This window comes from Astatotilapia calliptera, chromosome 1, assembly GCF_964374335.1.
Source record: "Astatotilapia calliptera chromosome 1, fAstCal68.1, whole genome shotgun sequence".
Classification (NCBI taxonomy): Eukaryota; Metazoa; Chordata; class Actinopteri; order Cichliformes; family Cichlidae; genus Astatotilapia; species Astatotilapia calliptera.
This window is the reverse complement of record NC_137422.1, coordinates 19,571,239-19,594,139: the sequence shown is the minus strand read 5'-3', so window position 1 is coordinate 19,594,139 and position 22,901 is coordinate 19,571,239. Positions and strand designations below refer to the sequence as shown.

At 39.8% G+C, this 22,901-nt stretch overlaps 1 protein-coding gene across 1 annotated transcript; it reads left to right on the top strand.

Annotated features, from left to right (window-relative positions):
* Positions 1-1,224: 1,224 nt before the first annotated feature.
* On the top strand, positions 1,225-18,708 carry slc17a6b (solute carrier family 17 member 6b). The gene is made up of 12 exons (XM_026166600.2): positions 1,225-2,337; positions 4,322-4,577; positions 5,429-5,547; positions 7,228-7,342; positions 8,523-8,610; positions 8,724-8,810; positions 9,220-9,362; positions 9,559-9,708; positions 10,892-11,024; positions 11,379-11,489; positions 13,983-14,110; positions 14,849-18,708. Exons 1-12 carry the CDS (start codon positions 2,264-2,266, stop codon positions 15,188-15,190), a joined length of 1,746 nt encoding a protein of 581 aa, XP_026022385.1. The 5' UTR covers positions 1,225-2,263; the 3' UTR covers positions 15,191-18,708.
* Positions 18,709-22,901: the final 4,193 nt, after the last annotated feature.

Genomic DNA, 22,901 nt, shown 5'->3' with positions numbered 1-22,901 from the left:
AGGCTCTGCAGAGGCTGATCTATGACTGACAGTGCTCCATTTTGTGTTTTTATATATTTGCTGAAAATACTTTGTCCTTAATGAGGCTCCACTGTGTTTTACAGACTGACCTGTAAATATTCAAGACAATTTGAACTAAAATTGTCAAATCTGGATTCATTGGTCCATCAGACCTCTCGCTGCTGATTTTCAGTCCAGTCCTTGTGTAATGTGGAATACCTCAGCCTTTCCTCTCTGTTTCCCTCTCTTATGGTTTTTACAGCCACCTTTCCATTAAAACCATGTCTGGTGAGGCTTCTGTGAACTGTGGATGAATCAACTGAAGGGCTGAATGCATCTCTCACGTCTGCTGATTTTTTTCCCTATATCTTAAAGACATAACTTTCAGATGCTGTTCATCAGTGGTTTTTAGTCCATTTCTCTTGTCCTCCCCTTGTCCAGTTTCTTGATTTTTTTTAAGGAAACTTTTTTCTAAGGTTTTTATAGCTCTTTGGGGAATCACCTTGTTGATAAATAAGTACAGTTTTATCCCTGTCAAACTGTGTTATTGTCAGCATTTTTCATATATTCAACTGAAGAAAGGGGAACAAATTCTGTGTTTTTGTGTCAGGCTACTTGTAACAAAGTGTCTCAAGATAGAATATATCTCTGGTTCTTTGCTGAGTTGTCTGTTATATGTAGACAACTCACTGGTTCATCACTTGGTTTAGGCGGCTTTTATGCTTGAATGTTAACAACAAAGAAACACTCGAACGAAAGTCTTGCTCCTTTGAAACGTGTGTGCACTTTCATCAGGTCAGTGTAAGAACTATGCACACTGTTGCTCCGGCACATCAGTGAAGACAAACCCAGTTTTTGAATAATGACTTCAGGAGAAGCCAAATATAAACTATTATACAAATGCAATATAAATACAAAAATCTAACAACAGACACACAAAATATGCACGAATAACCTCAAAGATTGTCACACAAAAGTTTCAGACTGCTATTTTCAACCACCAGGTGTCGCCCCATACCAACAAATAAAAAGAGCCTGGTCGCTTCCCCCAGGTTATTTGACTGTGAATAAAATAAGATCTTCGTATTAAAGCATATTATTATTATTATTATTATTATTATTATTATTATTATTATTATTATTCGACGTATGCTTTTGAGAAAGATTTCTTTTTAATTATTCTAAGATTTTCTTCATGCTTCTGTGGGAAGATGTGGTTGTCAAGGAGAGGAAAACCGGGGAGACGGCTAAATTATTGATGGATTCCTGCGTTGAGGAGCTTTTTGGAGGGCAGCACTGGGATGGGTGGGGGAGATCCACTCCTGTTCCATTGGTTTCCATAGCACCGCCCTCAGGAGAACTGCAGCTCTCATATGTACTGTTGCTGTTAATATTCGTTTTTTCTTCAAAGTGTTAAAAAACACAAGTTGATATAAAATAGCTTCATTTAGTTTCACATTTCAGCTGATAAATAAAGAGACCGATTGAGCTATAAAGCAGTTCCTTTTCTTCCCCTCACTATTTTTTTTTATTTGCTATTAGACACAGGTTCATTTAGCCTTTATAGCGTCTATATATAAATATATAGACATGGCGTTTGTGGGCATGTTGTGTTTTGCGTGTGGCCTTTATTTGGGCTGAGCAGCTGGCCAGATGTTTGGACGCGGAGCGTTGCTGTCGCTGACCTCGGTGCTGAACGCGACGTCAGATGAACCTGCGCTCACCACAGGAGACACGATACAGCCTCACTCGCTCTTTGATTTATTGAAGCCACTCCAAACGCCCACTCCCGCTTTCTGAACTTTAACTTTTGTTTTGTTGGATTTTTTTTTTAATTATTTCATATCCATCATTCATTAGCTCTGTTTCTCCCCCCTCTCTCTTTCCTTTTTGGGTGCGAAGAGAGATCCATATCGCTCCACGACGCCGGCTATCAATTTTTTCGCTCGCTTTCGTCGTGATGGCACTTGGCTTGGCTACTGTACGCCAGGCAGGAGATGAGTTGGTGGTGGATGAAGGCGAACTGCTCGCTTGATCCCCCCTTTTTACACCAGGCTCTTTTCGCCTCTGCGCTTTCAGCCTAGCGCTGAGAATTATTCCCGGCTGTTGGATCGTCGCCTTCCTTGTGGGCTCATTTTTTTTCTCGTAATTTCGTTTGTTGTTTTCCTTGCAGCCGCTGCAGTCCAGCCATCCTGCGCTGTAACATGACGCCTGAACAGTAAAACAAATATTGAGAAAACAGGCCTGCATTCAGAAACTGGATATGGAGTCAGTAAAGACGAAAGCAACGGCGGGGGTGAAGGAATTTGCGGGGAAGACCCTGGGTCATATGTACAGGTAAGGACGGGCTCTTCTTTTTGTGGGTAAATCTGGACAACAGCGCGTTTGAAACCGTCTGAGCCCAAAATGCGATTATTTGTATGCTGGATTTTAACAAGGCACGACGTGTGGGTCCAGAGGGCACCCAGCACTGTCTCACAACTTACAGGGATGCTTAGTCACGCCTCTAGAAGAAAATAAGAAAATTCTCTCTCTCTCTCTCTCTCTCTCTCTCTCTCTCTCTGTGTGTGTGTGTGTGTGTGTGTGTGTGTGTGTGTGTGTGTGTGTGTGTGTGTGTGTGTGTGTGTGTGTGTGTGTGTGTGTGTGTTGCTGGCAAGGGTATGGATGCCACTAGATCCTGATGCAGGGGCCTGCACATGAATCTGATTGGCAGATTAGGTTAAAGAGGACGCGCAGGCCGCGCGAGAAATTTGTGGGACTCCACTCGTGATTTTTAAAGCATTTCACGATGTCGTTATAACCAAATAAAAGGAAATTCTATTCATTTGAATCATTTTAATCTACAGCTATCACTTTGATTAATTCAGCACCTCGATATGTGTGTGTGTCTTTTCTTTAATGTTGATGTTTGGTGATTTAAAAAACCCGTTTTATTTATTTTGTATTTATTTTTGAGTGTTCAGCAGAATAAATGCGTTTTTAGACTTTCCGCTATATTCACATCGGGCCTATTCCCTTGCGAATTCATCTTCTCCGCCTTACATACCCTTGCACCTAGTGCTTGCTCAAATCTGCAGGAGAAATGGAATTAAACCGACTTTCGTTAAACATCAGTGGCTCTCTGTATCCTCTCTGGCTTTACCCCCTGAACCAGGTCTTACGTTTCACCCCAAATACACGCATTTAATTCTAATATTCTGCTGTCCCTTTTATTTAACTTGGAATGTCTTCATTCGTTTGCAGAGACGGAGATTTACATGTTTTGATAACATTTTAGATTTAGACAATTAACTGATTGCGACAAACGCGATTTTCCTGGACAGAAAAAATTAATACATAAAAAAGAAAAGCACGAGGAGTTTGAGGAAAGCCCACAGACGGGTTGTCTGCAGGCTGGAGCTGTTGCTCGGTCCCTGAATGCTAATGAGTGTGAAAGCGAGCTGGGTGCTGCAATGCGGTACAGTCAGGGGCATATTCGACTTAATTCTGCTCTACAAGGGGAACCTTCATTCTAGTTTCCCATTAGAAGCTTTCCCCTCCTATTGGAGCAAATAAAAGCATCAAATTTATTTTTTTAATTCGTTGCAGGAGTCGTCTGACTAAAGCCTCACAGACATGCTGTCCTCAGTGTGAATAAATGCTCTCCATAATGTAAATACATCACAGAGGCCTAAACCTCCCACTACCTCTCTCTCATTATGGTGATTCTACAGGAAATGCTTCCAGGATTTACTTGACTGTTTGACAAGACGTCTCAAACAGTATCCTGGTCACACCCACACACACACACACACACACCCACACACACACACACACACACACATACTCCCAAGCACCCAGCCCCTACTAAAATATTCATGCTAAATGGAAATATTAATGGGCCTCTATGAAAGAAAGAAAAAAATCTGTTGTTTTTATAAATTTGAGAATCTTAATTTCATGTGGTGTTAGTTGGATCCGCAGACAGTGTTATTCTTAAGCGGTAGAAATCAAGATAACTGGACTTTTGTGGTTAGTGAAGAAGTTTCACCTCCCATCCAAGAGAGTCCCAGGTATTTACCCTGTGGACAAAGGGTGGGTTAGATCCTCCTCCAAAGGGACAACCCCATTAGACAATAAATACCTGGGACTCTCCATCAGTTTTCAGAACGAAAAAAAACCCCCAAAACTCTTGGATGTGGATGAGGTATGAAATCTCTCCATGAACCTTAAGAAAGAAAGAAAGAATCCCAGTTGGCTTTATTTCAATCGCCTAAGACTGCCATGACCTGGATGAGTGAGGATCCACACAGACAGAGTTATCACCCCCTGGTTGTTGCAGGGTTATAGAAAGGAGGCAGAAAACCGGGGAAGTGATCGAGCTCACGGAGGATGGAAGGCCACGGGAGGCCGCTGAGAAGAAACCCCCGCTGTGCGACTGCAAGTGCTTCGGCCTGCCCCGCCGCTACATTATCGCCATCATGAGCGGCCTGGGCTTCTGCATCTCCTTCGGCATCCGATGCAACCTGGGCGTGGCCATAGTGGGCATGGTCAACAACAGCACGGTTCACCAGAACGGCAAGATCATCATCAAAGAGGTGTGGCAAAGCGAGCGAGCGAGTACACCGTGTACAGACGAGGCACATCATGGCACATGGTTATTAAAACGAGTTTCTCTGCACATGATAAATGAGAAACACATAAAGGCCTTCTATTGCTGGCACACTAGGCCGTGAAATAGCCCCCCTCTAAGTTTAAATGAACCACGGTAGTCATTTCTACAGAGCTTTAGTATACATACATCTGTGTGCAGGGAAAGTAAAAATGCGCCAGAGATGCTCCTGATTTAAATGGCACCAGGCCTCCACAGCTTACACAGGATATTCTTAGGATTAAATAGCATACATTGATGGTTCAATAAGATTTAAGATCAGTAGCGTCACTGTTTCCTGTGTATGGTGTAATAAATTACGTAGAACAGTGTCAGTGTCATGATGTAAAAGCCAGTCTTTTTCTTAAAGGGATATTACATACAAAAGGTGCATTAAAAATGTCTGAATATTTCGAACAATTTCTATAAAACATGTATTTAGTATTCATCCTGACCCCTATATTATACAACTGCATTATCTCAAATTTCGTCCAACATTCGTCTTTACCAAGAAAGCCAAACTGTTACACATAACTAGCTTGCTTTATATTATTTTTTTACGGGAAAATTAGGTGCTTTAGTAATCGGATCAATGAAAATCCAGTCGAAATAAACACATGCAGGCCTTTATTAAAAAGGCCCCCGTTTAGATTTATTCTTCGATAGAGTAAATTCGTTCATTTCTTGGTTAAATAGCCACAATAGAGCTCACATGCAACACATGTACGTTTTTCCAAAGCGCATAGGCCACTTGTTCATTTTAACTCCACTGTTTTTGTTTTCCATATTATCTGCCAGAAAGCCAAGTTCAACTGGGATCCAGAGACGGTGGGAATGATTCACGGATCTTTTTTCTGGGGCTATATCGTGACACAAATCCCGGGAGGATATATATCCTCCAGGCTGGCAGCGAACAGGTAGGCGGCACCTCCCCTGAATTACCATAAATACGACACAGCTATATTCAGTCGGCAGATTTTCGTGATTTGGTGTTGGGTATTAAAAGAATTGTTTGAACAATTGGCGTGACTTTCGTTTCCTCTTACTCCCTTTGTCTATTCATTTCTATATTTGCAATTTTTATCAACAGTGGGAAAACAAAAAATCCGTTCAGGCGGGGAGTGGAATAAAATCACCTCCGATTAAAAAGAATAGTAAAACCAAATACAGCCAAAAGCAGGCATAAAAATATCCGTGTCTGAACTGTGAAACGGATGAGCAGGTCACGGTTATATGCAGAGCATCTCTGCACAAAGGGAGCAGACAGTCTGCAGATCTGAAGTGATGCAGAGCTGCAGGGAGGGCACTGGGCTGGCAGGCCTGCAGCTCCTGGTGTCAGGGCTTTCTGCCACCTGTTAATGAGCTCCCTTGGGGGAGCCGGGTCTAATCTGTCGCTCTCTCAGGGCATGGATACCAGACCCGGTCCTGTCGCCAAAGGCTTTAATTCACATGAGCACTGCCAAATGCGTCAGTCATTATAATTACGTTAAACTGCAGAGACTGTATGCTGTCATATCAACAACACGGCACACATTTTAGTGGATGGACGTTGATATGGTACCAAACATTTCTCATCCAATCATTTTGCTCAAATAAAACGGAAAATTGTTTTTTTTTAAATGATATTTTTGTGATATTTTTATTTAGGGCCCGCGACTTTTACAATCGTATCTCCCTGCAGTCCGTTTGTGTGATTGACACGAGGATGTAAGCGAATCAATCGGTCTCGTGCTCAACACTAGTCTCCACCGGATTAGGGCTTGTCCCCCCACGTGCGGAGGAGAGGGGCGGGGGAGTGTGGGACGTGACAAAAATGAGAAATAGCTGTGTGTTCGGCCTTGCTCTGCTTGCTCACCTGCTCCCTCCTAAAAATAAAGATGGAAAAATATGGCCTATCTATAAAATAAAAATAAAATAAAATAGCGATAATAAAAGCATTCCTGTTTCTACAACCTTCCATGTAAGCTTTCAGAATAAGCAGTGCTAGGGCTAAATTTAACAGCCTGATGAATAATTAGCCTGCATGAATCTTTTCTCCCCCGAGTTATAATGCAGAGCAGTCATCGGTTAATTGTCCTCTTCGCTCTCGGTCAGCGTCAAAACTAAAATTAAACGCCATTCTTCAGGAGAAACACGTCTCGAGCTGTACGAAAGCGAAAACGGTTGCTAAGCGACACGTGACGTGGTCATTTACGGGGTGTTGCTACTTCAAATATTCATTTACATGACGTCAAAGAGCGCGTGTAAGGCAGAGCCAATCAAATCCGAGGACCGGCGAACAGCCCTGCATCCTCCTCAGGTGCAGTGATGGTTTAAAGCTGAAATGGAAGGTTTCGGCTTTTTCCAGCAAAACAAAGTAAAAACAAAGAGATTTAAAATTACCATTGGAAGTAACACATACTATTTTTTGTTTGTTTTATGGATTTGCTTTACTATGAGTGTCTGGAAAAAACCGGGCAATGTTCACCCAAAAAGCACGCTGTCGACTGTTGTGATACTTGATTAATAAAATGTGTTGCCATACGTTCAGCACAGTTAATAATGAGGCGATTTGCTATGATTGAAATTTAAAACGCTGGTCATTGTGATATTTTCAGGGTATTTGGTGCAGCCATCGTCCTCACCTCCACTCTCAACATGTTCATTCCCTCGGCTGCCCGAGTCCACTATGGGTGTGTCATATTTGTCAGGATATTACAAGGACTGGTGGAGGTAAGACACTGTCAGAGGTGCGTCACAGCAGTCTATGTTTTATTTTATTTTATGTTATTTTATTTTATTTTTATTGTGTGCATGAATAAAAAAATCAGCAATGAATTTATTCTCTCACTTTATTCGCTCACTGTATAATTTTAGTTCCCGAGAGAATAAAGAGTATGGCGTGCAGTTCAATGAAATGCGAGATGCACTGTATTGATCCAGTCCACTCCAACTGGTTCCATGGCTTTGTCCAGCTCATTTTTCTTTCCTTTATTGTGCCTTTTTGTGCCTGAATACAAACAACAGTAAAGTGATCCTGCAGAGATGGATAATGGGGAAAATGTTGATTTGCAGAGGGATATCAATCCTCCTGGCTTTGTAGTGAAATTAGACACTCATGTTGATGAAATATACCTATTGGAGTAAAAAACATGGAGGGCTTATAATGCAGTTCTCACATGGGCTATAAAGTCTGTTGCGATAGATATAAACATACAAAGATACAGCTTTTCCTGGACATATAAACACGTGGTAATGTACACAGTTAATTTCCTTAAAGACCAGCAGGCCCTACTGTAAGGAAGCCTGCAGACTGGATTTAAAATCAGTGAAGTTTGTTCAAATTAGAGGCTGATTAGCATTTAATGTCTGCAGGCCTGTTTTGCTTCTTGAACAGCTCATCAGGTCATCACGGTGCTGAGCTGTTTGTTCATGGTAATTACAAGGGCGAAAATGTTAATTTTGATTACTTATGACATGTCTATTGGTTCAGATTCAAGTCTAACTGGGTATTCCAGATGGACGTTTAACACATCCTAAACCTGAAAATATCTGTATTCATATACATATAATAATACATCTGTATAATAATTTAATTATGCTTTGGTCTAGAAATCCTGAAAGCCTTTCCTGTTATAATAGTATTCATACAGTAGCCTACAAAACAAGTGCAAGCTAATGAAAGTACATGCTCTGCAATTGTGCCATTGTTCAAATTTTGCAATATTTTTCACACAGACCATATAGATTGGCTACATTTATATAATCCCTCTGGCCTCTGGGAGACAAGAGTACATGCATCTCTATAACAACAATAGCTTAGAAGAGCAGGCCAAAGTGCAGAGAGTTTCACTGATGATTATTGTTTTACTGTAACAAATGAAAACAGACTGTTCCTTGTGGTTGGCTTTAGGGAGTGACCTACCCAGCCTGTCATGGGATCTGGAGTAAATGGGCGCCGCCATTAGAAAGGAGTCGTCTGGCCACCCTCTCATTCTGTGGTAAATACTTTTGTTTCTGTTTCTCCTTCTAGATACAGATATGATTTGTTAAACTTTACTTTACCTTGATGATGTCTGTCCTTGCAAGCACTGAATCGCTTTCTCCTTGCCAGGCTCCTATGCTGGTGCTGTGATTGCGATGCCTCTGGCTGGGGTCTTGGTTCAGTATACAGGATGGTCCTCAGTGTTCTATGTCTACGGTAAGACTGTAAGACTCAGTGAGGGACTGCATGGGATAGGCATGCATATTGATACAAAAAGAACTGGAGATAAATTTTTATATATGAAAAATACATGTAGGTTATAAATGTAACTGTTTTCAAGCTTTGCGAAAAACTAAGAGACTTCAGTGAAAGTCAAATGGATTTAGCCAGGCAGACTATGTATTGATTTTTCCCCCCCCTGATGTTTTGGTGTGTCAATAAATAACCCCCATGTCTTTCTCTGTGGACTGGATACAGTTAGCTTTCCTGTCTGGCTTTTATTCTCTCAGGCATTTTAGAAAGATCAGGCTGCCAGAGTCTCTGCATGTGCTTACTGCTGAGGTCAAAATTAGTTGCAATGCTTCTTCTGTACACCTTCTGACTTGTAATTTGTCCATACAAACAGGATGCTTTGGCATCTTCTGGTATATGTTCTGGATCTTGGTGTCTTATGAGAGCCCTGCTGAACATCCAACCATCACTGATGAGGAACGCTGCTACATTGAGGAGAGCATTGGAGAGAGTGCCAAGCTAACGGGACCTGCAGAGGTGAGGGGACACCAAAAACGTCAAAAACCTGGGCTTAAGTAACCTCACAAAATACCCCGTTTTTAGCCCATTTTTATTTATTTATTTTTTGTAAGAAGCATTACAAAAATATGAACACAGTTCCAGAAACTGTCAGTCAGGCAAAGCTCTTTACCTTCATGTGAACACAACCATCATTTTTCTTAATCTTTTCCAGAAATTCAAGACACCCTGGAGGAAGTTCTTCACCTCTATGCCTGTCTATGCAATTATTGTGGCCAACTTCTGCAGGAGCTGGACATTTTACCTGCTGCTGATTAGCCAGCCTGCATATTTTGAAGAAGTGTTTGGTTTTGAGATAAGCAAGGTGAGCTTACAAAAAATGTCACAAGACAACCAAAAAAAGAAAAAAAAAAGAATAGAGACATGAAAGATTAAAGTCGTAAAGAAAACCCCTCACCACTCAGATTCAGTCTGTTTAAAGCTGAGAGTGACGCTTTGCTCTTGGACAGATTCATTGATTTATTATGAGAATCAGTGTGAGTGCAGCTGGTGGCCAATAGTTCTCTCTCATGAACTGATACACATCATAACAAAGTGATGCAATATACATTTCCACTATATATCCATGCTTATCTTTTAAGGCCTGTGTGAACTTTTTCAGATGATGGAATAAAAAAACACATCAAAGCAACTGTAACTTCAACAGGTTTAAATTTAAAAAACAAAATGCACTGTAGTTATTTTATATATTGCACAGAATCTCTTAGAGCAAGGATGTCAAGGTCATTTTACATTAAGGGCCACAAACAATCCACTTTAATCTTAAATGGGCCTGGTGAGTGAAACGTTTAATTATGTGGGGATTAAATTACATATTTAATCCCTGCGATATATTAATATGAGATAAAGAAGTGCAATTTCAACAGGATGTGTCAGTTTTTCTACATGATATTGTAGGTCAGTGCCGGGAATGTCCTGTAGTTTTAAAACATTGTTTTTTTGTCAATTGATGAAAATTTTACTTGTTTTTAACTGAAATTTCTATATTAGACAGTAAACAACTAGAACTTTTCAGTAATTTAATTGTTTATCTTTTAATTAACTACTTTGGTGTAGCATGAATGGCTGTGGGGAGGTCTTTATCAACAGAAAAAGGTGTAAAATGTAGAAATATACAGTAAAAATTCCAAAGATTTATGCCATTCATCTTATTTTAGTGACTTTCAAATCAGAAATTTGTTATTTGCTCTATAAGACCAATATATGCTCAAAGTGTGTTTGAGTTTGATCCTTATTAGCTGCTCATTCCCTCAAACATTCATTTGACAAAGTATGAAAATGCATTAAAAACAGGGATATTTTCTATTTTCTGCTCAGCTACTTTGAATAAGTGAGAAAATACGAATAATGAAAAATATAGAATGTCCTAAATTGTAGAGCCTTTTAAAAATTAATGGAGAAACATCTTCAAAAGTATAAATCTTCATCTATTATACTGGCATTCAGCTGTGCATCTAATTTTATTGATTTTCTGTATGGGACTTTAGGTCGGTGCACTTTCTGCCCTCCCCCACTTGGTAATGACCATCATTGTGCCCATTGGTGGCCAGCTGGCCGACTACCTGCGCAGCAAGAACATCCTGACAACTACCACTGTCAGGAAAATCATGAACTGCGGAGGTGAGAAGTCTGAACCGAGGATGAAATCAAAAATTTCCACACCTCTCTTTGCACGGCTGCAGGGTGTTATTTTGATGGTGTCAGATCCATAGTGTTGTTTTTAAGGTGCTCTTAACGGCCAGCTGGGCTGCAGAGATGGTTTTGTTTATATTTTTTGGTAAAAATCTATCTGCTCAATACTTCAGTACACGGGTTGACTCACTGATTGTGACTGTGCATTGATTTCATATCTGACACTTGTGTAATTGAGTGCAGATCATGTATCACGCTTAATTCAATTGGCACCACAATGACCAACTGCCCGTGGGCTTTGTCTGTGCTTGTGTGTGTGACACTACTGTCTCTCCCTGCCAGGATTTGGCATGGAGGCCACATTGCTACTGGTGGTAGGATATTCCCACAGCAAAGGGGTGGCGATCTCCTTCCTCGTGCTTGCAGTGGGCTTCAGTGGATTTGCTATATCAGGTTAGTAGGCGTAAAAAGATCAGAATATATGTGGTATGAAACAAGATGTAAATTAAAAGTGATTAAATAATGTCATCACTGTTTAGATTTAGCTTTATTTCATTTAATGTTTAATGATTTGGGGCTTCAGTGAAAAGGATAACAAGCTAGACAAAGAATAAATATACTTGTAAGCAACACTTGGTGCTACTGCACTGCTTTTTGAGACAATTTATAAAATGACCCAGAGCTTACAAAGAAAGTGTGCACTTTTTTAACATTAATACAGCAGCAATCAGCTGCCCTTTATGGACAAAGTATTGGGCCAAGCCTCTTAATCCTTCAATTCAGGTATTTTTATTTGTTTATCCTTTATGTAATCAGAAAGTCCTTTCAGATTAGCATCTCTTTTTTTTTAGGGGAGTCCTGCCCAAGAAGGCCCACCATTACAATGTTACACTGTTTCAAATTAATAATAAAACATAACATCAACATACATAAAACAAGTCATAGTCAAAATAATACAAGGACAAGCTGGAGAATGCTCTGAACTCACATAGGGCGACAAAATCATTCCACTTCAATGTGCTCTGACGGTCATTCTATGACCAAGGTGCAAAACAAGAGAGCGCTGTTCTACCCAGTTCAGACAAATGCAACCCAGTTACCACAGGAGTGGTCCTCTTCAGTCCTCTTTACAAGTGAACGACTGGGTCATTCTGAAGTGCTCAGTGCACAGTACTGTAATATAACGTTACCACAGCAAAAAGGCAGTTTATGAAATTTCTTCCCTCCTAGTTCTTCTATGAACAACTGTTAAGTGGGATTATTGCAAAGTGGAAGTATTTAGGAACCACAGCAACTGAGACACAAAGTGTCAGACCACGTAAAGTTACAGAGTGGTGTTGACACTCTAGTAGGCGCTCTTTTGAGGCACATCATCAAGCCCAACCGATGTTCAAGGGGGTGTTAATTATATTAATAATAAAAGCCAATATTACGTATTTGCCACCTTGCCACCATATTGTATCAACATTTTTAACGGCAAATAAAAATAAAATCCTAAAGAAGAGCTGAGAGAAAAACCCTTTGATCACTCAGCAAGGACACAACAAACACCTAACTCAAGCTTAATCGGGCAGAATGCAAAAGAGTGATTAATGACTTGCTTTGATAACAGACGGCATATATTTTAAAACTACATTGTTGGGTTATCTTAGTGAGGACTCATAAATAACTACACATAACAGTTGTTAGGAAACTCCTGTAACAAAAATAAATAGCAGCCGAACAAATATATATATGCCTAATATCAGTCTAGATACTGCTATGTATGATGTTAAAGGCAGCTCGGTACTTTTTGTCTATATAATATATGTACAGTAAGGATTTGATGGAGCCATTGCATGCTCAGCAGAGATCATAGTGACACTCCCTCTGTGCGTGTTGTATTACAATTTATGTGCCTTTTTTCCATTCAGGTCAGTTTCAGAGTCTGCTCTTTGTTTCACCTCAATCTCAAATTTGAATTTTGTCCGAAATAATTGTCATTCAGTTTGTTTTTAAGACTACCATAGGCTGGCAGTTGTGGCTTTGAGTTTTTCAGAATCAGAATCAGAATCCTCTATTGATCCCTAGGGGAAATTATTTTTTGTTACAGTGCCTTTTGGACTTTATTTACAACTTCTTGGTTGAATGAGGCATAAAATAAGACGACGTGTGACAGATGTGCTGATTTGTTTTGGTATTAAATGCTGTTGCTCTGTGTTCTATATTTGATGCTAGAGCTAGAAGACTAGCATACCACAATGAGTAGAACCAGGAGAAACAGCGAGTGTGGCTTTCTCCAGCGTTTTAAAAATAAAACAAGCATTTATGAAGCTAATTAACACATCATATCGTGTCTATTTAATTCATAATAAATAAAAGTGTTTATTTATTATTTCTTAGCTAAGTACAGACTTCAAGTTGGATATTTGGACAAAAAGACTATAAAAATGACCTTTTTCCATGGAAATTATCCATAATTAGAAAGCTGTGGAGAGTAAAAGTAGAAATTTAATTTCATTAATGATCCTAAACCTTTAGGCCAGCTATTCATTCAACAGCTGTTGTCATGTTTATGCTCAGTTATAGAAGCTGCAGATATCTGTGACTACGTGCAAAATCAGTTTCTTGCTGGTGTTCTCCAGCTTTCTCCAAGAGTGTTTAATAATTCAGTGCTAGCTGTCTCGGGAGACTTGCCAGGCAGGCGGCGTGCAGCAGCTCACGAGGACACTTACTCATTCAGCTAGTCAGAGTGGGGGAGGAGGTCGTGTGGCGAGTTGGTGCCTATTTCTGCAACAAGATGGTCACCATTTGTGCTACTTTTATCTGTAACTGTGTCATGCATCAGTTGCCTTTTATACTTTACTCATAGCATTTGCCCTTTCTGTATCAAACTGGCCTTTAAATTATGTTAACCAGGCTTGTAGCTCACAAAGATAAAATCTTTTGTTGTTGTTTTGCTGTCAGGCTTCAATGTCAATCACCTGGATATTGCTCCGCGTTATGCCAGTATCCTAATGGGCATCTCTAATGGTGTGGGCACCTTATCTGGCATGGTGTGCCCGCTGATTGTTGGTGCTATGACAAAGCACAAGGTAAGGGCTTTTCCTCCAAATGTGACAGAATCATGAAAATCATACATTTCAAATGTGTGCAAAAATTAACAAATAACTCTGAAGTTTACTTTAATTTTCCCTGCTTGACATTAAAAAGCATACAGCATACCTTTCATTAATGGTTTCTGGCAACATTTGCATAAACAGTTAAAGAAATAACAGCATGTTATACATTTGCTGTAAAAGTACAGAGAAATTATACTTCACCCAGACATTTACAAATTCAATTCAATTCAGTTTTATTTATACATGAACAAAATCGCACTACAGTTACCTCGAGGCGTTTTGTCTTCTAAGGTAAAGACAATAACAATAAGAGAGAAATGGCCTAAATCTGCATGCAGTGACCTTGTAGTTTTTTTCACGTAGCTATATGAGTATACTATATATGTATTACTATATATGAGTAAACTCTAGAAATGTCTTGATTATCTATTATTTATTTAAATAAATAAGACTAAGACCATCCCTCTGGGATCTAGCCCACAAAAGTATAACTTGCTTTTACTTGTACTTCTCGGTAGCAAGTATTGTTTTCTACATGGACTGATGTCATTTCTACACATAATTTGATGTGTGCAGCCACAGATTTACAAAGTAGACACCTTTTAAATATTTCTCCAATACTCTGCTCCAAGGTCACAAATAATAAACAGGCAAATTGTTGGTATGATCAGCGTATTTATGAAAACACTATTTTTTTTCTTCCCTCTTCAGACCAGAGAGGAGTGGCAGTATGTATTCCTCATAGCCTCCTTGGTGCATTATGGAGGCGTGATCTTCTACGGCCTTTTTGCATCAGGAGAAAAACAGCCGTGGGCTGACCCGGAACTGACCAGTGAGGAGAAGTGTGGCTTCATTGATGAGGACGAGCTGGCAGAAGAAACAGGTGACATCACTCAGAGCTACGGTGCTTTCGGAGGGCCAGCCAAGACATATGGTGCAACCACACAGGTGAATGGAGGCTGGGCTGCCAGCTGGGAGAAGACAGAGGAGTATGTCCAGGAAGAAGCACAGGGAGGAGGCTATGGATACAGGCAGGATGAGGGATACTCCTAAACCAAACACGCACTCACTGATATATGAGTAGGTTTATTTTCCTGAGTGTCAGATTTAGTCTTAAAATGATCTACAAATGATAAACAAGAAAACCTACAATCCGTTGTCGTATTGATTGCACAAATTCTAAAGAAAACAAATAAAAAATGTAAAAAAAAAAAAAAAAGATCAACTCAATGTTAAAATGAGATCATATAAATAACTAAAGCTATTTGATTAATAGAGGTGTAACACATATCAAATTGGCAGTCTGTTAACGTATTATTATGCATATTAATGATAGATATATTTATTTGGAGTCCAACTGTGTATAAACATGAACATTTTCATCCCATCAGCTAAGGTTTCCTGACCACACTGAAGCCTGTAGAAGTACATAGAAGCTGACCCTTATTAATCAAATGAACAAGTACAGTACAATGTCCTCCAAGCCAGCCATCTCAGTGTGTGAATATGTCACTGCACAATATTGTAAACAGAAACTAGACACTCTCTTGGTATAGATCGTACTCTCTCTCTCCTGAATGCACTCGCAGTCGTGTGTCCTTTTTAATGCACATTACTTTTGATTTCTCATCACCAGCCTCTGTGTGTCTTGAACATGGAAGCGACCTGGTGTGGAGGCTTGTAAAGCGGCATTGTAACTTGTGATGCTCATTTAGTTACACATGCAAACGATAAAAAAAGAAGTGTCCTATCTGTAATTCCTTTTGTGACCCTGTACTGCTGCAGTTGAGCGTTTTTTTGTGTGTGTTTGCAGCCCAACACATCTTAGCAGTGTAGTGAAGGAATTAAGCCGCTCCCATTGTAATACTCAGCATCACCGTCATGCCACTTAGAATGTAACTGTACCAATGCATTGTTTTAAAGATTTATCTAAAATAAAACATATATGAAAGAAATATTGTATGAATTCAGATATAGCTGGATCACAATAGTTATTGTCATATAAGACCTTATCAAGGGTTTGTGCAATGGAAAGTCTTTGGGGACCAACCAAAACAAGTATGAGAGCCTTACTATTATAGAACTGCAAAATTAATATTATTTAAAAAGAGAAGAATAAATAATAATAAGAGATATTTAGAAATTTTAACAAACGGATGCATGAGGACATTTGAATGCATCATATTAAAAACTCCTGAAAGATTCATGTTTCCTCACAGCATCTATTAAGATTTTAACACAGAGGTTTAATCAGATTTGACTGACAGTAACTAAGCAATCCTTCACTACATAAATGTTGTAATGTTGCCCTTTTGTTCCCCAGCTGAACCCCGCACACATAAATCCGTCATCTTACAAGAGTGAGAAAAATGCAGGTGTTCAAAGCAAGAGGTAAAAAATGTTTACAAACATTCCCCCCAAAAAGTATTTGTATGGTAACATACAGTATATTTTCACTTTTCATGAGATTCAGCAAAACGGGAGATTTCTATTTATATGGATGGAAAACCAAAAGCAGCACTACAGAAAGGAGGCAGTTTATGCACTGATAAACAGTGTGGACGTCTGACTTATCGAAAGTGTTTTAGAGTCAGAATTAGACAGAAATGCAAGACAACCCAGAACCATCTGTTTGTCCTCAGTCTGCACTCACACTGACGAGATCTGAAGGGGGTACATTTTCTTTATTTTGTCTCAAGTTGGCACTTCACAGTGTAGATGTGTGTGGCTGTGTATTTATGCATGGAACAAAGTGAAATGTGTAGTGTGTCCTTTTTTAACGTTTCTTTTTTCTTCCAAAGTTTTTCGTCTTCGTCTCTGAAACTGTTACTGTTGCTTCAATTTCTTTGCACAATTTACCAAAGGTGAAAAGCTGAGCTGGGTTTTAGCTGGAAGTCAAACATTTTTAAGGTAGTACAGACCATCAGCAGTGAGGTTCCAGCATATTGGACCTTCAGTGTGCAGGTGGCACCAAACATTACTCAGTGTACAAAGCAATAAATCCATAGTAACAGTTCTGGTCAGACATCATGAACACTCATTGTGTAACTGTTTTTTTTTTAAAAAAAAGGCATTTGTTAAACATGTCGTGTTTTTTGTGATAACAAATGTAGAAAATAAACACTTGTAAAGAAAAATATGTAAAAAAAAATTACATTTATAAAATATTGTACTAGAGTCCAACGCAAACGTCTTTGACAACACGAAAAGTCTAAGGAGTTTGTGAAGGGGCTGCTCACCAGATGAGAATGATAAACTGAGCTCTGCCTGAGTGGCAAATGCTCTTCCTCTTCTTCTTCTTCATGTTTCTGATTTTGTTTTGCCGTGGTCCACACTGACTTTGTGCTGTCGTTGTTCTTTCACTCTCTTTCTCTCTTTCTTTTCTCAGCACTATGTTGGGTTAATGTGTTTCATTCAGTGGCCGGACCCCCGATGTCTTATTACCCTCCTCTCCTCTCCTGTACAACCACTAATTCAGTGTCACAATATTCATTGACATAAAGGTTGAAACGTAAACATGCGATTTTGAAAAATAGCAAATGTTGCAACCTGAAGTAGTAAGAAGTTTCCTGTTTTTGTGCCTCTGAAGTTAAAGTGTGAGTCTATGGCTTCTGTTGCTGTGTAAATTGAGAGGTTTGTTGATGTCAAAATGAAATACTCTATATCCTTTTTGATATAAAAAATGATGATAAACAAATCTGTTTGTGTCTCGAGTATTTGTACTGGCAACAAAGACGAATAAATAATGCAAAATAAAATTCAGGCAACACTGAATAACTTGTTACTTTTACCTCATGCTGATCTAGTGAAGTAGTTTGCAAAGAGTTTCTGTTTTACACATCCTGCAGGCAATGAAGCAACATCGCCTTTAACTGTAGTCATGTTTCCGGCCATCTGCGGCCAGTGTTTCACTTCTATGGAGTCATATAATACCACTGAATCGATTACTGTCAGTGATTTAAAAAAGCTACGGTCACATCAGAAGCAACAATTTGTAAAATGTAGATTACTTCTAGGGAAAAAAAATCTTGGATGATTGAATTTATTGCCAAACAAAAATTAAGCTTTTGACATAGCAACTCTAATAAATCCTACATTCTTTGTGAATTGTTGCTTTTTTTGTCTCCAATTATGAGTTTATATAGTTGATAAAGATTGGACGATAACAAATGTATATACACGTGTCTGTACTCAGTGTCCTGGTGGATAGCTTTGCATTTAAGCGCCTTGAGGCAACTGTTGTCATGGATTGGTGCTATATAAATAAAACTGAATTGAATTGAAAAATGTCATCCAGAGGTAAATGTGGAAGATTAGAGCTTCACTTCCTGTGCTGTGTGGTGTGATGATTAAGTTTAAACCTTGATGCTCTGTCAAACGAGCACTACGTCAGTCGTGCAATCAAACAGGGTTGAACTCTCAAATGCATATTTGTGAATGTATGTTTTGTTTTGCACTGATAAAAAAAAGGTTTGCAGTGAAGCAGGTCTGAGGACAGAAAACATTATGTGTTTCCCCCCTCGGTGATATTTTTTAACAGCAGAATATAAATAAAAGAAACATGTCACTGAGTTGGCTGTTTTGGATCTTTTGTTCTTTTTATTTAATCAACCAATTTAACATAATTGGATTCTTTCTCATCACAGCTTCCTGTATTAGAGTTCAGACAAACAAGGCCTCTGCATTTGTCATAGTGATGCAGCAGTATCATTCATGAGACCTGCCAAGTTGTATCTTATTGCTTTATTTCAAGTTTATATTCATAACATATGTCAGGTTTTTTGTGGACTTTGGTCCAAAAAACACAAAAGAAAAACAGGAATAATTAAAAGAATTTGCTTTATCCAGGCAATCGTAACTGTAAGGCTGAGATTTACTGTTCCACCAAGGCCACAGGAAGTACACAGTTAATGGCTGCCCTCCTTCCCCCTTCGGTGAAATCAATAGGGTCAGTCTCCAGTGTTCTGCGAGACCTATTGACTGTTCTAACCTCTTAATGGAGATGAGAGGGAGGAGGAGCACTTATTGAGCTATTTGGAAGTGTTACTTCGATTTAAGTGCTGACTCCTTCCTCCATTCTCAAATCTACAGCACATGGTTCTCACAGATGGTCGCACATATTCAACAAACTGAAACAGTGTGTCCCAGCCTGATAAAGGTCCCACTCAGAAAACTTAAACAATTATGAGCTCTTACCAAAAAATATTAGAAATGACCAGGAGGAAAGAAAGCTTTCTGAAAATGTCTACAGTTTACCCCTTAAATTTATTTGGCTTAAAATACTTGAATTAAGCACGAAATCATTCAGCCTTGATGGTTGTACATTGTCCTTCTGCTACTATTTGCTCTTTAAGGACGCTCTTTGACAATAAATACAAAAAAGCTTAAGTGAATTGTTATCACCCAACTGTGGTCACTGATCTAAAAAAAATTAATACCGACACTCTGTTATAACAGAAGGCAGTTATTCCAGTTGTGAATGACTTTAATAAGTAAGGAATCTTTATATTTTGCTCATATCAGGGCTGCTGAATACACATATACAGGGAGTGCAGAATTATTAGGCAAGTTGTATTTTTGAGGAATAATGTTATTATTGAACAACAACCATGTTCTCAATGAACCCAAAAAACTCATTAATATCAAAGCTGAATGTTTTTGGAAGTAGTTTTTAGTTTGTTGTTAGTTTTAGCTATTTTAGGGGGATATCTGTGTGTGCAGGTGACTATTACTGTGCATAATTATTAGGCAACTTAACAAAAAACAAATATATACCCATTTCAATTATTTATTTTTACCAGTGACACCAATATAACATCTCCACATTCACAAATATACATTTCTGACATTCAAAAACAAAACAAATCAGCGACCAATATAGCCACCTTTCTTTGCAAGGACACTCAAAAGCCTGCCATCCATGGATTCTGTCAGTGTTTTGATCTGTTCACCATCAACATTGCGTGCAGCAGCAACCACAGCCTCCCAGACACTGTTCAGAGAGGTGTACTGTTTTCCCTCCTTGTAAATCTCACATTTGATGATGGACCACAGGTTCTCAATGGGGTTCAGATCAGGTGAACAAGGTGGCCATGTCATTAGTTTCTCTTCTTTTATACCCTTTCTTGCCAGCCACGCTGTGGAGTACTTGGACGCGTGTGATGGAGCATTGTCCTGCATGAAAATCATGTTTTTCTTGAAGGATGCAGACTTCTTCCTGTACCACTGCTTGAAGAAGGTGTCTTCCAGAAACTGGCAGTAGGACTGGGAGTTGAGCTTGGCTCCATCCTCAACCCGAAAAGGTCCCACAAGCTCATCTTTGATGATACCAGCCCAAACCAGTACTCCACCTCCACCTTGCTGGCGTCTGAGTCGGACTGGAGCTGTCTGCCCTTTACCAATCCAGCCACGGGCCCATCCATCTGGCCCATCAAGACTCACTCTCATTTCATCAGTCCATAAAACCTTAGAAAAACCAGTCTTGAGATATTTCTTGGCCCAGTCTTGGTTTCAGCTTGTGTGTCTTGTTCAGTGGTGGTCGTCTTTCAGCCTTTCTTACCTTGGCCATGTCTCTGAGTATTGCACACCTTGTGCTTTTGGGCACTCCAGTGATGTTGCAGCTCTGAAATATGGCCAAACTGGTGGCAAGTGGCATCTTGGCAGCTGCAGGCTTGACTTTTCTCAGTTCATGGGCAGTTATTTTGCGCCTTGGTTTTTCCACACGCTTCTTGCGACCCTGTTGACTATTTTGAATGAAACGCTTGATTGTTCGATGATCACGCTTCAGAAGCTTTGCAATTTTGAGACTGCTGCATCCCTCTGCAAGATATCTCACTATTTTTGACTTTTCTGAGCCTGTCAAGTCCTTCTTTTGACCCATTTTGCCAAAGGAAAGGAAGTTGCCTAATAATTATGCACACCTGATATAGGGTGTTGATGTCATTAGACCACACCCCTTCTCATTACAGAGTTGCACATCACCTAATATGCTTAATTGGTAGTAGGCTTTCGAGCCTATACAGCTTGGAGTAAGACAACATGCATGAAGAGGATGATGTGGACAAAATACTCATTTGCCTAATAATTCGGCACTCCCTGTATGCTGGAAATGTGGATCCTTTTTTGGGGTACTGCTGCTTCGCTCTGAGTGTTTGACCTTGACTGTAAAGAATGACGCACTTTGTGAAAAGTTTGGCTCCTGTTTTACATTCTCCTTCTGAAGATGGAAAGTTACACTGTGTTCACCCAAGTTTGCCTACTTACCTCAGAGTGTAGCACCACAAACTGGGCTGAAAGCCAATCGTCAAGCAACACGTAGTTTATAAAAGTGTGTGTAGAAACATGAGTCACACAAATAGTCATGGACCCAGAATTTATTAAATAAAGGAGTAGGTGTAGATTTGCTTAAGAAAATATGACCAATGTCTAAAGAGGACTTTTTTCAGCAGATAATCACAGTCCGAGGACTCAAGGTCATACTCAAGTTTCACCTTAATGTTGCATATATATCCACGCATCCATTTTCAATGTGTACTTTTTCTTCTTTTTTCTATGGATCCCCATCTGCAGAGCGGGATGGGTAAAATTCAGACCACACACTCTCCCAACAGCTGTGACGTCAAACAACTCTGCAGGCCTTCTGAAAAGCCCAAGGTGACACAGAGATCAGTGTTTGATTGATGCATTTCTGGATCAGGCGGATTCCCAAAACATGTCTCTGTCTCTATCCCCCCCGTCTCTATCTGCGTGTGTGTTATTCTTGTCTTGGAGTCTTGTCTTGGCTCAGCTCATTGCTCCTGTTAATTTGACAGGCTCAATAAACGTGTCACCATTCACCCATAAATAGCATTTTCTCACAGTCAACCAGCCTGAACCGCCATCCTGCCCCCAGTACAAGCAAGGGAGCTGACCCGTAACCCTTTGTCATCGTCACACCAATCACAGGAAAAAAAGCCACAGCTACACCCTGCTGAAAAGGTAAAAAAAAGAAAGAAAAATCATCACGGGAAAAACCAAGCCAGCATACTCTGTCAGCATACTGATGCAAGTTCTGTGCAGAAACGCGTCATCCAGCAGCCCTTTTGAGATTTAACTTTTTCATTTGCATTGTGTGTTTAAATACAGCATGTGGGCACATGTGTCTGACAGCATGGATGCCAAACTGAGAGAATGAGTGTGCATATGTTCAGCATCTTAAGTTGCTGCTCAGACGTGGATGGGGGGCAGGTGCTGCTACAGCCTCAGGGGAGCTCGGGGGTGGGGGGTGGGGTGGGGGTTAGTGTCGGGGGATGAGAGGAGGATGCCAAAATCACTTTTTAATTACTCAGGGGCTGTGCTTGTGTCATGCTCGGGCCCCTGAGATCCTGTGTGGCTCATAAATAAGCTCTGGATTTGCACAATGTGCCTCCAGCACCTGTGAGCATCACACAGGATGATGAAAGACTATCATTTTTTTATATAATTCATGCAATTTTTGCATGAATGAATGAAGGTAGTTTAAGCTGCAATAAGGAAGGGCTCATTAGTACTTCAAGAACTATAATTCCAAACAAAAATATCTTTGTTCAGTGTCACTTCTGCTATCTGCAGTCACATAGACCCACATGTGAGCCGTCCATGGTGCTCACTAAAGGATTGCTGCATAACACAATCATGTTTGTGTTCATCGAGGTGCACACATATGCACACAGCAGGCAAAACACAGCATAGAATCCTATCATGTTGTTTGATAAGTTGAAGTTCTACACAACAGACCAGGATCAGC

Coding starts and splice junctions, on each gene's coding strand:
- slc17a6b (XM_026166600.2), top strand. CDS start 2,264: ATGGAGTCAGTAAAGACGAAAGCAACGGCGGGGGTGAAGGAATTTGCG. Junction 9,363..9,558: donor AGCTAACGGGACCTGCAGAG/GTGAGGGGACAC, acceptor AATCTTTTCCAG/AAATTCAAGACACCCTGGAG. Junction 11,025..11,378: donor GAAAATCATGAACTGCGGAG/GTGAGAAGTCTG, acceptor TCTCCCTGCCAG/GATTTGGCATGGAGGCCACA.